Raw genomic sequence first — 16,185 nt, forward strand, 5'->3', positions numbered from 1 at the left:
TGTGTTTAAAAACGATACTATAATAGATCATAGATCATGATCATCCCATATAAATTATGAAGTTTTCCCCAACAACGAGTGTGTCTATTATTGCATGAATTATCTTCAAAATATCCTCACATTATATATCTGCAACCTTTAGCTTGAAAGTATTTTGATAATTGCGTGCCAATGATATGTAAAGTATACACATTTGGAAACTTATTTCATTATCAAAAATTTACATCAAACAATACTAAAAGGAATTTTTTAGACTTTTCCCATAATATAATCAGTCAATATCCTTCACACGTACGTCACTTACTTTAAATCAACCTATACCATATAATCTAAAAAAAAAAAACCAAGTAGGCAAGTCGCAAATGGACCTGACTAATTGGAAGATGATAAAAGAAAAACACATGAAATAGGTGACTAAAGTTGTACAAAAGAACCCCACCAAGTAATACATTAGGCTAAGGTTTGTAATTTAGTGATAAAAGTAAGGATTATTCTTTTTCTAACCATTGTACAGACTGAATCGTGTAGTCAAACAAGTCCACATTCATCCTTTCTTGATGTGTATATAAAGCATGGTTTGGCATGCATTATCATAGAGGAGAGGAATATCAAATTAATTTCACAGACACTATTCACTTTTAAGACACAAGCTAGTGATATCAAGAAAAAGATGGAATGGAAGAAGTGTTATTTGGATGTGATATTGGTGCCCTTAGGATTTCTTATAAGCATTGGTTATCATTTCTGGCTGTGGTACACTGTTCGAACACATCCACATACAACTATCATTGGCATCAATGCCAGTGGTCGACGAAATTGGGTTGCTGCCATGATGAAGGTATACATTTTAATTTTATTCTACATCTGGAATTTAGCATCCAAGGTCCGGTTTTGATGCATTCCACATGTTAATTATAATTATTAATTGGTCAGTTATCTTAAAAAGCTCTAACTTAAATATAATTAGAGAACAACTTGTATCTAACATTTTACCTTCTACAAAAAAAACTTGTATCTAACATTAGCTTGCTATATATAGCCTATATATTCATGTGTTTTCTTTTTAGCACTAGATCGAGGAACGGTATTTTTCCGCGTCAAATTAATAATTGGGCTGGTTTAGAAGCTTGGTGCTAGTGATAAAATTTTCATCTTGAGGCATTTTGAGGGAGTGCGCAAAAAGATAATAATGGAGTAATTGGAAGTGAAAGTATTCTCCTAAACAGCATTTTGTATGTTATATACTTTTTTCCACTTGGGGTTTCTTAATTTATTCTAGTTCCTACCGGATAAAAATGCCTTTTTATAATTACTAGTTACATACAAAGCAAGATGAGAATGTTCTTTCTTTATGGTATACTTAAGTGAATATACAATGCAAATAGCGTTCTATCTAGACCTAGATAATGTGCATGCAAATCCACAATGATAATATATTAAAATAGAAATGGCATGTGCCTATTCATACTCTTCTATTCTTATCTTTTTAATTATATTATTTTACAAATTCACCATTAGTTAAAATTTAAGAAAAAAATTCAATTTAATATGAACTATTTTATAATTTATTTTCACTTTTTATTATTTTTTTCTTAAAACCATTTTTATTCATACTATTAACAGCATTCATCTTTCCTTATTTTCTATCTTAAATTATTTCTCCTGGCTTATGGTGATACATTTTTTTTAAAAAAAATCAATATAAACACTTCTTACTATATCATGAAATAGAAAACACACACATCATCATAGTTAACTCAAATTCAAATTAAAAATTATATAATGAGTTTTAATTTTTACTTTTTCAATTATTGAATTTAAATCTTTAACTAACACCTTATTTTTTAAATAGATAAGTTTGCATAAAGATATATAAGAGATGATTTTTTCTTATTTATTTTTGCTTATAATATTTCCCAATCTTAAAATTTATATTCTTAAAATTCTTTATTTTAATTATTTGTCTTTTAATTAAAAAAACATGTTAATTATTACAAGAATGTCCATACCTGTGTTACTAGGTTGATATTAGGACACAAAGTTATAGAATAAATACAAAATTATAAATTAGTTGTTTTATATTTTTAATAAAAAACAATTATTTATTAGTATTATATTAAAAAAATAAAAAAAATGGAAATTAGAAATGTTCACACTTCACATGCATGATGTCCATATACTCTAATAAAAATAAAAACAATATGTATCTCATTGTTAAAAATGTAGATAATTAAGACACAAAGTTATAGACTCTTGACTTTTTCCAAATTTGTCGTATCTGACTCCTATTAGAGTTTTGTATATTCTGAGTGTCCATCGATTAATAGGATACAGCTTACTGCATGAAGAAGTGCATCTGCCATTGCATTGCACTTTTCATTACTTTGTACTATTTCACCTAAAATTAAAGGGACATCACATCACAAAATGTTTTCTTCCACTAATTTTGCGGTACACGAAATTGTGACACGAAGTAGTTTTCATTGAAAAAAAGAAAGAGACATGGTACCATAATAATTCAAGAATGATCGGTGATGATATTTTTTGGCTGTAGGACAATGACAAAAAGAACATCCTCGCTGTTCAATCACTAAGGAACACAATCATGGGTGCGACCCTAATGGCCACAACCTCAATTCTCCTATGCTCAGGCCTAGCAGCAATCGTAAGCAGCACCTACAGTGTGAAGAAGCCACTCGAGGACACAGTTTATGGGGGTCATGGAGAGTTCATGATATCACTCAAATATGTCACTTTGCTCTCTATTTTCCTCTTCTCATTCTTCTGCCACTCCTTGTCCATAAGGTTCATAAACCAAGTCAACATCCTAATCAACACCCCACAGGACCCCATCATGTCCTTGGTCACCCCTGAATATGTGAATGAGATTTTGGAGAAAGGCTTCCTTCTAAACACTGTTGGAAACAGACTCTTCTATGCGGCACTTCCTCTGCTGCTTTGGATATTTGGCCCCGTCTTGGTCTTCCTGTGCTCTCTCACTATGGTTCCTGTGCTTTACAATCTTGACTTTGTGGTTACTGGTGCAAATAAGGGAAAGATGCAGCTCAATGAGAATAGAGATTTTGTATGAGCTAATGTCGTATATAAATATTAATGTGTTAAGTAAGAATTTATGAAGTTGGTATTTTGTATTTCAATGATCAGAAACAAGTATGTTCTACTACTTCTACCCTTGTGGCAAGGTATTAGAAGGGATTTTGACTGTGTTCAATGACGTGTACTTAGCGTTGTGAATGCAAATCATATATATATATATATAACACCATGTGCCTCATTTTGATTTACTTTGTGCTTTTGGAGAACATATATAGAAGTTGCATTATTTTCTCCTATAATGCTTGTTATTATTTAATTCATAATTATATCATCCCAACTAACACTAATTTAGTATGAATAAAGGGTATATGCATACGCCAAGAAAAGTCTCATGCCATTCGGCAGGAAAAACGAAAAAGATGCTCTAATAATTCATGTTCTTTCTTATGTATGTGGGTCATATTAAATTATTCGTATAATGGGGATATATTTGATAGAATTAATAAACTTCACGAGGAAACAAGATGGATCAAAGAATCAGAGTTTTGCGCAGATGTTTAAGTAAACAGGTGAGAGTAAGAACTTGCGAAAAACTGGTGATGGTGAGTTACCTAGACAAATAAATATAAGACTTAAGCGTAAAAAAAATTCTCCTATTTTTTTCATTCCACTAAATCGATCTCCTTATTTTTTAATTCATTATCAAAATTCTCTTATTTTTTAGGAATTAGGAATTTTTGGTAATATGAAGAATAGAGATTTTGGATAGATGAAATTTATGTTTTGGGATTGGGATAATTGTTTCTGAGATAATAGTTAGTTACCTATTTACATATAAGAGTAAATTTGAAATAACATGAATAATTAATCACTTTAGTTACCAATAATAATATCTTTTAAACATATAAATATTTCTTAAATGATCAATTATATGCGAATATGTGACAGTCAATGTTCTAAGTTAATAATTAATATTCAACTTTTCATTTGGAAACTTAGATAATGAATTTTGAAAAATAAGGAGATTCCAATAATAAATTAAAAAATAGAAAGAACAATTTAGTGAAATGGAAAAAAATAAGGAGACACTTCTTATGATTAAGCCTAAATATAAATTTGGGACTAATAAGATAGATATATAGGGTAAATAAGATAAATTCCGGACTAGGCAAAACTAAAATTCTGCTTTGATCATGGTTGAGTTAGAATGAGTATTTCACTTTACTGTGTCTAAGTATTTACTGTACTATTAAACTTATATTGACACCATGTTTATTTGCATTTAATATAGGTTAATGTGAATGGTCATATTGTTGATCCACTCTACAAGTATCTAATAAAATCAAGCAAAGGTGGACTCTTCGAGGATAATATCAAATGAAACTCCTCCAAGTTCCTTGTTCATAAAGATTGGAATGTTGTTGATGGCTATTCACCCACAATTTCTCCTCTGAGCATTGAGGTATGTCTGATAAGACATTGAGGTATATATGTTCCCACTTAACTATAAAATAAAGCATTTTTTCCAATTTCCATAAAGTGGCATTGATATATACATGAGGTTGGTTCATAACTTCATATCACATTCACATCTAACTTTTATGTCTTAATATTGTTTATTTTTGTCAGCAAAAACAAAAAAAAATCACGTCTTAATATTGTAGTAATGGTTTAACTCTTATTACAGAGATGGCGACTGATAACACATGCAAATAGTAAGACCTAGAGTTATAAATTTCTTCCTCCTCGTGAAGATGGAACTCTAGGCTATCCTTTGGGTTCATCACTTCACATGGATCCAATTTTCTATCCTTCTGATGTTCCATTTAGTTCAACACATTTGTCATATCCTAAAGCAAATATCCAGACCTGGCCTGGCCCACTGGTGGAAACTAGTGTGGATGCACCTAGGAGAAAGAAGAACATGGCAGGGAATGAGCACCTACAGTCAAAGGACTCTTATAGATAGAGTGTGTCAAGAGTATTAAAAAAGTAATTAAAGAATTTCAACATAACACCGATTGTTTTTCACAAGCATTGGTGTTTGGTGAAGCTGCAAAAATGAAGCTGATTCATTTGTCTTACTTCTAGTTGGTAAAGCCATTGACACCAGAGAGGTAGAAGATTTCTCGATGATCAAAGGTTTATTCTCTATCTTGTATAACAATCACACATAATTTTCCTCCTTTCAACCTCTCCTTTAATCATGTGAATTATGCAGAATTTTAAACTGACTTTTTCTTAAGAGTGCGTTTGGATAGAAAATTTTAATTGAAGAAAATAATTTATCAGATAATTTGAATTTCTGTAATTTAGAATTCATTGTTTGGATGTTTTTTTATGAAGAATTTAAAATTTTGAAATTTTAAAACAGAATTTTAAACAATTAAAAATTTAGAATTTCAATTTCCTTCTAAAAGGTGAGAAATTGAAATTTTCTTCTTACATTATTCTTCAAGAAATATCGTCTGAGCTTCTAAAATATCGATCGTGTGTGAGCATAGACTAACATACCAACCATATTTTCTCTTCTTTTTTTCATTCATTTTTTTAATCCTCATAATTTTAATTTTTTTTTATCCAAACACAAAATTTTGAAAATAAAAGAATTTCAATTAAAATATTTAAAATTCTTAGAATTTAAAATTTCTCAGAATTTAAAATTTCTCCGTCCAAACACACTCTTAGCCGTTTTGTTTTTTTTTTTTTTTTTAAGCTTTGGTATATCATGTCCGGTTCAATATTCAACTTCTAGTCGGTTATGTTTATCAGCTACAAGCCTTGTTGCAGTTAAGATTTGGGATTAAATAAATGAACAATGAAATGATTCCTGATTGGCATAGTGTGTGACATTTTCCTTCAGAATTCAGAATGCTTGGGAATGAAACACACAAAGATATGGATGTAGGTTTTTCTTATAGAATTTCTTTTGCTTTAATATTTTTTAGTCCTTTGTAATTTAGTCATTTTGATTTTTTAGTCTCTATAAAACTATTTCAGATATTTTGATCTTTAAAACATTTTTTTTTGTTTTCTAACCTATGTTGTTAGAAAATTAAAAGATGTCATGATAAACATAAGATTATCATGTCATATGTTATTTGCATAGACCTATCTGTCACATGTCATCATGTCAATGTCATTTACATAAATATAACGATAAAAATGATAAAAATATTTTATGAAGACCAAAAAAGTAAAATATCAAAATTATAAGAAATAAAATGACTAAAATAATTTTATGGAAACTAAAAAACAAATTATTCAAATTATATAGAATAAAATTACCAAAATAATTTTATGAGATTAAAAAATAAAATACCTAATTTATGGTGCAAGTTTGTGAAGGAATTAAGTTAAAAGTAACCAGTGTTCAAGCGAAAGCAACAACTGAGTTGCTTTAGAACTTTTACACGAGAACACCAAAATCGGTGATGCAATGGTCCAAGCTTGAGGTAGGGGTAGCAAATTACCAACAGATACCCATTTATTTATTTTTTAAATAAAATACATTAGCAAGTTATATTTAGAAATTATTTTAAATTAATATCCTGTAGGACACATGTTATTAAACTAGTGATTTATAATTGGATAACACTTTGAAAAACTATTTAATTAAATTCATACTTTAAAATAAAAATAAATAAACTTTAAATAAATATAAACAGAAAAAAAATCTAAAAGATGACTCTTTTTTTTTTTATATGCTGGGCTTTGTAAAGCCCGATTGCTCACTTTGAGTCTTTGACAGCTTAGCTCACTAATGCAACGGTGCGTTTAAACTTTTAAAGTGTGAACAGTGACCGACATTGCTTCTTCCCTGCGTCGTCGTTTTTTTCTTCTCTCCTCTTTGTTAGGGTTTGCTCGGTTCCATTTTTCCCAAACCATTCGGCACAACATCGAAATTTCCCCATTGTCCGCTTCCGCAACGAAATAACTCTACCGTGCCCTACGATAAGGTAACGGTGTTTCGTTCCTTGATGCCCCCTTTTTTCCTTTTCCAGATTTGATTTTAACATTTGATCGCTTTCAATTATTACCCCTCCATCTTCTGTATGCTATGTTTTGAACCCGGAATTGTGTATGGCGTTACGGAGCACACAGTTTTCTGCTTTTGTGTGTACCAGTTTGGTTCTCTATTCGTCTACGTGGTTGCGTCAAACTGTTCAATTATCTATTCATTAGGTAGATTAACGTTCCGGTTGGCGAAGTTCGTTATCGAGGTTTTGAAGTTAATTTTGCAGTTCATCATGGGATCATGGTCTGTGCTAGGCGACTGTTAATCTATGTTTTAAATTCCCGTGTATTTTAATAGATGGGATTTGAATCCTTTCGTGTGAGATTTTCATAAAATTCGTTGGACATGAGGAGAGAGATGTCCACAAGAATCTGTGCAGGATGAAGTTTATGGAGCCTTGTGTGAGGATGTGTCTCCTCAGGATCTTGTGTCTACTTCTGTGTTCACTTAAGTAGAAAATAAAATCAAAATGAGAGGATGTAAGTTGTACTAGACCATAAGCCAGTTTGCATCGGTTATTGCATGCAGGCTACGAAGGCCCCCTTCTGGTAATTAATTTCTTCATAGTTTTTTTCTTGGGAGCGGGACTGAGGAGAGGTGGTTGGAGACTTAGATGGGACATGAGAATTAATCTTGGCAATTTAAAGTGAGGGGAGATAAGTAGATTTTATAGTCTTCATTTTTATATTAAAACAAATGATAATGTTCTTTGTCTGTTGTAGAGAGTGTAGTCTCATTTAAATTTTTAGTAATTATGGTTGTCAATGATGTCTTCCTCCATGGAAGAATGGCTAAGATCTTCCTGGAAGCACTAAGGTTTTTGTTGATAATGATGCCATGGTGTCTTTTGGGGTGAAAGTGGCATGCTTTTGCATATTATAACCATTTTTTCTTTATCACAGTTGGTCAATGAGCATGTAGTTGTAAGAGGCACATGGGTCATTCTGCTCTGTTTAGATAAAATAACATAGGAATCACTACAGGGGGAACAACTCGTTAATGAACTCTGAAACCTCCCACTACACTACAATTTTGGGGCAAGGCAGAGGCATTTTTGTTGATTATTGATTTTTCTTAAAATCAAGACAGATTCAGATTGTTTAGTTCCGAGATAATCTAAGGTTCTTTTCATCCAACATCAAGCTTTTTATTCCTTTCTTATAATTTCTTCTTAAGGTGCTGGCAGGTCACTCTTCTCTAGTATTCTTTTTTGTGGGTTGTTAAATTTGGGATGAAAAACATGAAAAATAATTTTCTGTTTTATGATGATTTTTCATGATGTATGAATTTCTCTTTTTCTTTTAGTGCATTTAATAAACTTTCTTATTTCTGATACTGCCATTGGCCAACCCCACCTAGCAGGGAAAGACTTTTGTAGTTGGTTGTTGTATTTCAAAAGTTACTGTGTTGTGTTACATTTATTGCTGCAATGTCACTTGTGGTGCTATGGTGGCTCTTTTTGGGGCATGTCTGTAGTGGTTGCCAATGCTACACTGTATATGCCATTGACAACTGATAGGGATCTGGATCCAACTACCCTAGTGGACTGGGATTTGTTTAACCCAGTGACTACTATAGTTGGGTCAATTACTGAAAAGCCCCTACAACTCAAAGGCCCAAGAAGGGGATTGTGTGGCAGAGTTAGTTAGAGGAGAGAGGGAATAGGTCTGTGTATTCTGTTGAATAGTGGAATTGAAGAGTAACAAGGTCTTCTGTGTATATTTTTAACTTTCTAGCATGAAGCTTAGGGAAATTCTTCCTTCCTTGACTTGGAGAAAGTGTTGTTCGTACTACTTTAGCACACTATTTTGGTATCTTCCTATTTTTCTCAACAATAATACAATCTCTTCTCCTAATTTTCATTCTGTGGCTGTGCATAATCTCACTTTAGATAGGAGTTTTTCCTATCAACAATAAAGACTAAGAGACATCTATTTAATTACGGTGACCAATTTGAATAGCTTTGAGGGTTGGCAATTTTTTTCCAACTCAACAAGTCTTAGTCAGAAACTTAAAAACATTCCAAACCCATACAATGTAAATTACTAAAACCTATCAGGTTTGCCATCCCTTGTCCTTTCACATGATCAATTTTTTCCCTTTAGTCTCCCTTTTCTACTGGTGTACAATTTTTAATGAGGGAAAAGCAGCCACAAAATGAGATAATAATTTTCACTCACCCAATGATTGATGGTAATGCAAAGTTTCTAGTTTTAAATGCTCATCTGCATTTACAAATGTTTTCTTGCAGGGGTTTCTCAGAGCAGGAGCAATGTCTTCCCCTTATCTACCTGCCACAACTGACTCACTTGCTCTCGCAACTGAGGCCAAAGACCCATCTGAGGCCATCTCCATTCTTTATCGGGTGCTTGATGATCCTTCTTCTTCACCAGATGCTCTGCGTATGAAAGAGCAAGCAATCACAAACCTCACTAAGCTTCTCACTGATGAGAATAGGGGAGAGGATCTGCGCAGCCTTCTTACTCAGTTGAGGCCATTCTTCTCCTTGATACCTAAGGCAAAAACTGCAAAGATTGTTAGGGGAATAATTGACTCGGTTGCTAAAATTCCAGGGACATCTGATCTACAAATTGCACTCTGCAAAGAAATGGTGCTGTGGACTCGTGCTGAAAAGCGTACCTTTCTGAGACAGCGAGTTGAGGCAAGGCTTGCAGCACTTCTGATGGAAAGTAAGGAGTATTCAGAAGCTTTGACTCTTCTCTCTGGCTTGGTCAAAGAAGTTAGGAGATTAGATGACAAGCTTCTTCTTGTTGACATAGATTTGCTGGAAAGCAAGCTGCACTTCTCATTAAGAAACCTTCCAAAGGCAAAAGCTGCACTCACGGCTGCAAGAACCGCTGCAAATGCTATATATGTGCCCCCAGCTCAACAAGGTGCCATAGATCTGCAGAGTGGAATACTTCATGCTGAAGAGAAGGATTATAAAACTGCTTATAGTTATTTCTTTGAAGCTTTTGAATCATTCAATGCTCTTGATGACCCCAAGGCTGTTTTTAGCCTGAAGTATATGTTGCTGTGTAAGATCATGGTGAATCAAGCTGATGACGTAGGAGGAATTATTTCTTCTAAAGCAGGCCTGCAATATCTTGGCCCTGACTTGGATGCTATGAAAGCTGTTGCTGATGCACATTCTAAGCGGTCCCTTAATTTGTTTGAAATTGCTTTGAGGGACTACAAGGCACAGTTGGAGGAAGACCCAATTGTACACAGGCACCTTTCATCCTTGTACGATACCCTTATGGAGCAGAATCTCTGCAGGTTGATCGAGCCTTTCTCAAGGGTTGAGATTGCACATATTGCTGAACTTATTGAACTTCCCACGGATCATGTGGAGCGGAAGTTGTCTCAGATGATTTTGGACAAGAAGTTTGCTGGAACATTGGATCAAGGTGCTGGATGCCTTGTCATATTTGACGATCCTAAGACTGATGCTATATATCCTGCTACTCTAGAGACCATTTCCAATGTTGGGAAAGTCGTGGACAGTCTTTACGTTAGGTCTGCCAAGATAATGGCATGAGCTCTCTGGTTATTTTACTCCGATGTCACATTCCTTGTTGCTGTTTTCTTCTTAATGGTGACTAGCATGTCATTTGTTTTTTCTATTTTTATTTTTGTTGAACTTAATTGTGGTAAACCTCTTCCGGTGGCTTTTGAACATTTAAATGTTTTTGTGGTTTTACTGCCACTTGTCTAACCTTGGTATCATAAAAATACATGTGTGCTGCAAGATTATCTGGTCTTTTTAACAGTTTGGACTGGGAGAACTGTTAAAATCTCAAGGCTTTAAGCAGGTATATTATGTTGATGTGACTGTTAGTTTCATGCAACTGCAGTAAATACACCATTAGGTTTGGAGATTTGCTTTGTTAGCAAATAATACGTGCGAAAATGTCTCGAGAGTAATTTGCTCTTTCAAAAAAAAAAAAAAAAAGTTCAGTAATTTGCTAGAATAACCTTACAAGTTACTAGAGGGGAATTATCTCAATTGTGAATGAACTTTACCGGAGACACCATTCCATTGAAGTCTTAAAAGTTACCTAGTTGTTCTCTGTTACGCTAGTTTTGAAAACATGCTATCAATCTATTTATTGAAATTATTAGATCATAATGTGATAAATAGTGGGCCTCTCCTGATTTATGAGCGTGACCCGGTCCTTAGCATACCATATTGAATAAATATGCTCTCTGGCTTGCCAGCAAAGATGCCATCTTGGTCGTGACCCACATTTGAATGTTACGTGTAGTGAATTATCTAAAAAGTAGGAGTAGTTGTTTGCAGAACACATGCTGCCGTTGAGCCATACACATGTTCATTGTTGCTCTAACAAGCAAGGAAGAGAAAAAGAAGAACAAAAAAGGAATAATTATTTATCCTGGCTATGTCTATTGACTATTAATATAATTATTCGTTTTAAAAACTTACTTTTTCGTTCCGTTGTCGTGAAGGATAGCAAACCACTAAATTGGACCCTGAGCTTGACGGAAGCCTGTAGATTTGGGCCAGGCCTTGCTTTTTCTGCAAACAGCTTTAACTACGCTTACATTTTTCTCCATTTTATTCTCGGGCTCTTGTAACCTTTGATTTGGTCTCTAGTAAAATTACAAACAACTAGGTTGCATGTAACAGTTAATGATGATTGGCTGATTTGTTTTATAATTGATTAACTGGCTTGAAGATTGATTATTTTTACCGGAAATTGATCAAGAAATCCTAAAGCCTAAATTGAACAATCTTCATTAATATTGATCAATCTTACAATCAATTGACCAATTGTTGTAAATCATTAGATGTAATTTATGTGGCGATTTTGCAGAAGAGAGGCTAGAGAGCAAACCGGAAAGAATCAGTACTCCATAATTTCTTTGGATACTTATTATTGCTATAGTATGTATGTAGCATTTCTCTCTATATATACTAGTAGTTACACCTCATCAGTCAGCCCTGGTTGATATTTCTTAGGCCCTATCTTTTCAATTAAAAAACTATTATTTGACAATGAAATTAACTTTTAACCTTCATTATTAATATTTTTTATCAATCAGATTATTTTATTCATACAATATTTTTTTGAGTTCAGTGATTACTTATAAATTAATTTTACATTATTATTTAATTATTATAAACTATTGTTTGTATAATTTTTAAAATTATTATAATAAAAATTAACAAACTTATAATATATGATAGTCAATGATTACATAACAATATAAATTATTTTATACCTTCTACCAATATTATTTTCTCTTTATCTACTTTCATTACATCCATCATCTTATTTCACACATCACTCTATGTTTCTATTTCTCTTTATTATACAGAATTTTGGACAGAGAAATTATATAACCACAATTTTTCTACAAATTAAAAAGCTTGAATCAGCATCATTAATAAGCAGTTGGTTTAAGCTCTTTGGAAAAATTAATTTTGCAATTAAATCAAAATATTTTTAAAAAAGAATACGTAACTACTATTATTTTTATTTTATTATGATTATTATAAAAAAAACTGTGTTGTATTTTAAAAGAAACTTATTATTTTTAATAGTACTTTTTCAAACCTATTTAAAGTAACTTCTTAAAATATATATTTTTTTCAAACTTCGATATTTTATAAACTTAATAGACACAGTAAATTTTTAAAAATAATTATATAAAAAAAGGTTTTTTTTTAAAAAAGAAAACGGGCTTTAAATCTTTGCAAGTGGAACAAGTATGTGTTCCACACAGTGCATGGTGTTAACATTAAAGTTACACATATGACGCTCAAACACTTCTAAGATATTTCTCAGCCGTATCATGACCAGTGATATCATTCTTTACTTTCTCTCAACGTCAGCTTATATAAAAAGAACAATAAATACCAGTAAAAGTAAAAGTATACCATAGTTTCACCAACAAACCAATCATTCACTCATAAAAAAAATTATCATTTTTGTTCCTTATATTTGCAATAAATACCAGTAAAAGTAAAAGTATACCATAGTTTCACCAACAAACCAATCATTCACTCATAAAAAAAATTATCATTTTTGTTCCTTATATTTGCAATAAATACCAGTAAAAGTAAAAGTATACCATAGTTTCACCAACAAACCAATCATTCACTCATAAAAAAAATTATCATTTTTGTTCCTTATATTTGCAATAAATACCAGTAAAAGTAAAAGTATACCATAGTTTCACCAACAAACCAATCATTCACTCATAAAAAAAATTATCATTTTTCTATTTCTTATAGTTAATATTTCATTTTGATCCTCACAATCATAATTTTTTAAACTATTTTGTTCATTATTGTCTAAAATCGTCTAATGCTATTACATGAAAATGTTTTAAAACACTTAAAAACTAGAATTGTCTTAGTTTTTTTTTTGGGGGGGGCCGTTTACCAGGATCAGTAATAATTGATGATTATACAGTTAGAACAATTCAAATAAAATTTGATTAATTATCTATAAAATTCTTCTAAAAACAAAATTAATAGAATATTTATATAAAATAAAAAAATATGGATATATATATATATATATATATATATATATATATATTTGTTTATTTTGAAATTACTCTTTCACATTAAAAAAAGAATGAAATGACATTTCAATTTTGTAGCATTTCGACAAAAGATCTGGATATAGCCACGTTAAATGATTTTAAATTGTGAGAGCTAAAAGGGTTGAGATGTAACTATAAAAATCAAAATGAGTTGTTTAAATTATAAATACCTAAAACAAAAGTTATAAAACTAAAAGGTAATTAACCAAAAGAAAAAATCGAAGGTAAGGGTGCTGTGATTAAAGCTTGGCTAAGGCAATATACATATATATATATATGAGTATGTGACGTGCCGTATCTGAGGGACAGACAGAGCAGAGAGGCATTATGGATACTAAGAAAATGTATATGAATGAATGAATATGACAACTAAAAACGAACAAGTGCAAAATGAATTCCCATTAGTCTCCAATTCATCGCCCCCTGATTTGTCAGATACAACAAGACACACATGTATGCACTTGCATAAACTATTTCCAAGTGGTTTTAACGTGTCTAGAAGGTCACTGGGTCATCCATTTTTACACAATTAAGTAATGCCTGATGATAGCAGGAAAAAATAAAAAGGCAAGTTACAACTTACAAATAAACAAATATTGCAAAGCTAGCTAGGTAGAATAACCTTCAAAACTGAGAAAGTGAGGGTTAACCTGCTTTTCTAACACCACCCCATAAAGCTTGTATTTATGTTACTATGTTACTAACTTTTTTTTGCTTTGGGTCGGTGCTTGTCCCCATCAAACTCCATTACTTTAACCACAACTACTTCCTCCTTAAGAAACCCACTTTTATTTTGCTCAATTGCCCCTAAGTTAACGCCTTTTCAGAAACACCCCACTCAACCCCCTTCTCACTTTTTTTTTTCTTTTAATTTGCCAATACAATACTTATTGGAAAAGTCACGTTAAGGCATTGAAATGACTTTAATGCTTTTCTAAAAGTAAAGTTCCAGTGGCTTTTGTTGGTTTTGGACCACATTTTATTGGGTGATTATTACTGTATTATAGTGGCACAAACACTTTTACCAGATTTTTTTATCTCTTTTATTTGAGTTATTATATTATTTAAAGTTTAATAGATATATATTGTTAGTGTAATATATTATGATAGCTTATGATAAGATGTTGTATAAAAGAATGTGGTATTAATATATATATATATATATATATATATATATATAACACAATAGATTTATATAATGTTTTATAATACTATATTTTTTCTTTTTAATCTATTTTTAATGTATAATTTTTTCAGAAGATGTATAAAAAATACAATTTCTCGTCATACTCAGTTTACCACTCTTTGATTTAATTTGTACTTTTGTAATCGAGAATGTGAAATTTGTATGATGGAGATTGTGACTGCCAACTATAGTAAATATTGTTTAAATGTTCTTGTTCCGTAACAGATGGCACCAATTACTTCATTTATTATTGTTTTATGAATGGACATGCTTTGTATTCGCAGAAGAAAACATAGAACGAAAAACTATGATGCGCTTGCTTTTGTATCTTCGTACCCTCCTACTCTTTCGTGGATTGCGATTTCATCTTTTATTATAACTTTATCATGTAGACAAAAATAGTATTTGATAATAATTAAAACTAAGTTTTATAAATTTAATTTATATGTATTAACTATATAAAAAAATTGGTTTAACACATATTTTGGTCTTTATACGTGTATACTACATTCTTAATTAGGTCTTTATATATAAAAGTTAATTAAATCATTCACCATAAATATTAGAATTTCTCTTTGCATCTAACTCAATCATAAAAAAAATTAATTTATAAGGTGAGAATTATCTCTCACTTATATCCTTTATGAGATCTTCAATAAAAGAGATAGAGGATGTTGGTCAAAATGGTGCTTGGGATGCCATGTTTCAAAAACAATTAGAAGAAATGGTACATGTCCAAATTCAAATAATAATTAGGTTTGGGTTTAAAAAAATATTCTAAATGATTTGGTCATTCTAGATTTGGTTTGATTTGATTTTTTGTTTTGTTTAAACTTCTATTTCTTACACAGTCCTATTTAAAATGGAAGAAGGTGGAAGTTATTTGGGGGAAGGAGAAAGAGAAAATATCTTGAGCTCAATGGTAGTCCCTATACTTTTTAGGAACTTTATTTTTAGTTTTTTTTTTAATGACGAATGTTTCTTAACTTTTGTTTCCCTTACTTTTAATAATAAGAAGGAGAAAAAAAAAGTTCAAAGACTACAAACATATATCCTAAAAAGTTCAAGGATTAAAAGAATAGTAAATCCTTGATTTTAAAAAGTATTAAAGAATGAGGTGGAATCTCATATTAAATATGAAAGAATAAGTTGAGAGAAAAACCTGTAAATCTAATTTTTAAAGTTGTGAGTTGAAGGGTAGAGTTAAGCTTATTTATGTGGTGTGCTTGTGACTCATTTGTGAAATTTTTCCAATATTTTTACCCTCTCACATGCACAACAAAATCAAGTCCAATTAATATGAGTTATTACTTTTTTGAGAATTTGAAATATTGCCAATGAAAAT

The 16,185-nt window shown here is 31.4% G+C and overlaps 2 protein-coding genes and 1 long non-coding RNA gene across 3 annotated transcripts; 2 read left to right on the forward strand and 1 right to left on the reverse strand.

Moving 5' to 3' along the window:
- Positions 1-573: 573 nt before the first annotated feature.
- LOC100780305 (uncharacterized) lies at positions 574-3,301 on the forward strand. The gene is made up of 2 exons (XM_003526417.5): positions 574-838; positions 2,555-3,301. The coding sequence occupies exons 1-2, from the start codon at positions 671-673 to the stop codon at positions 3,089-3,091; spliced, it is 705 nt and encodes a 234-aa protein (XP_003526465.1). The 5' UTR covers positions 574-670; the 3' UTR covers positions 3,092-3,301.
- Positions 3,302-6,771: 3,470 nt separating this feature from the next.
- LOC100780845 (26S proteasome non-ATPase regulatory subunit 11 homolog) lies at positions 6,772-10,793 on the forward strand. Its single transcript, XM_014776234.3, has 2 exons — positions 6,772-7,016; positions 9,327-10,793. Exon 2 carries the CDS (start codon positions 9,348-9,350, stop codon positions 10,614-10,616), a length of 1,269 nt encoding a protein of 422 aa, XP_014631720.1. The 5' UTR covers positions 6,772-7,016; positions 9,327-9,347; the 3' UTR covers positions 10,617-10,793.
- LOC121175042 (uncharacterized) lies at positions 10,702-12,187 on the reverse strand. Its single transcript, XR_005891955.1, has 2 exons — positions 11,523-12,187; positions 10,702-11,420 (listed from the first exon to the last, which is right to left on the reverse strand). It is a non-coding gene; the product is annotated as an uncharacterized lncRNA (long non-coding RNA).
- Between the last annotated feature and the right edge of the window lie 3,998 nt (positions 12,188-16,185).

This window comes from Glycine max, chromosome 6, assembly GCF_000004515.6.
Source record: "Glycine max cultivar Williams 82 chromosome 6, Glycine_max_v4.0, whole genome shotgun sequence".
Lineage (NCBI taxonomy): Eukaryota > Viridiplantae > Streptophyta > Magnoliopsida > Fabales > Fabaceae > Glycine > Glycine max.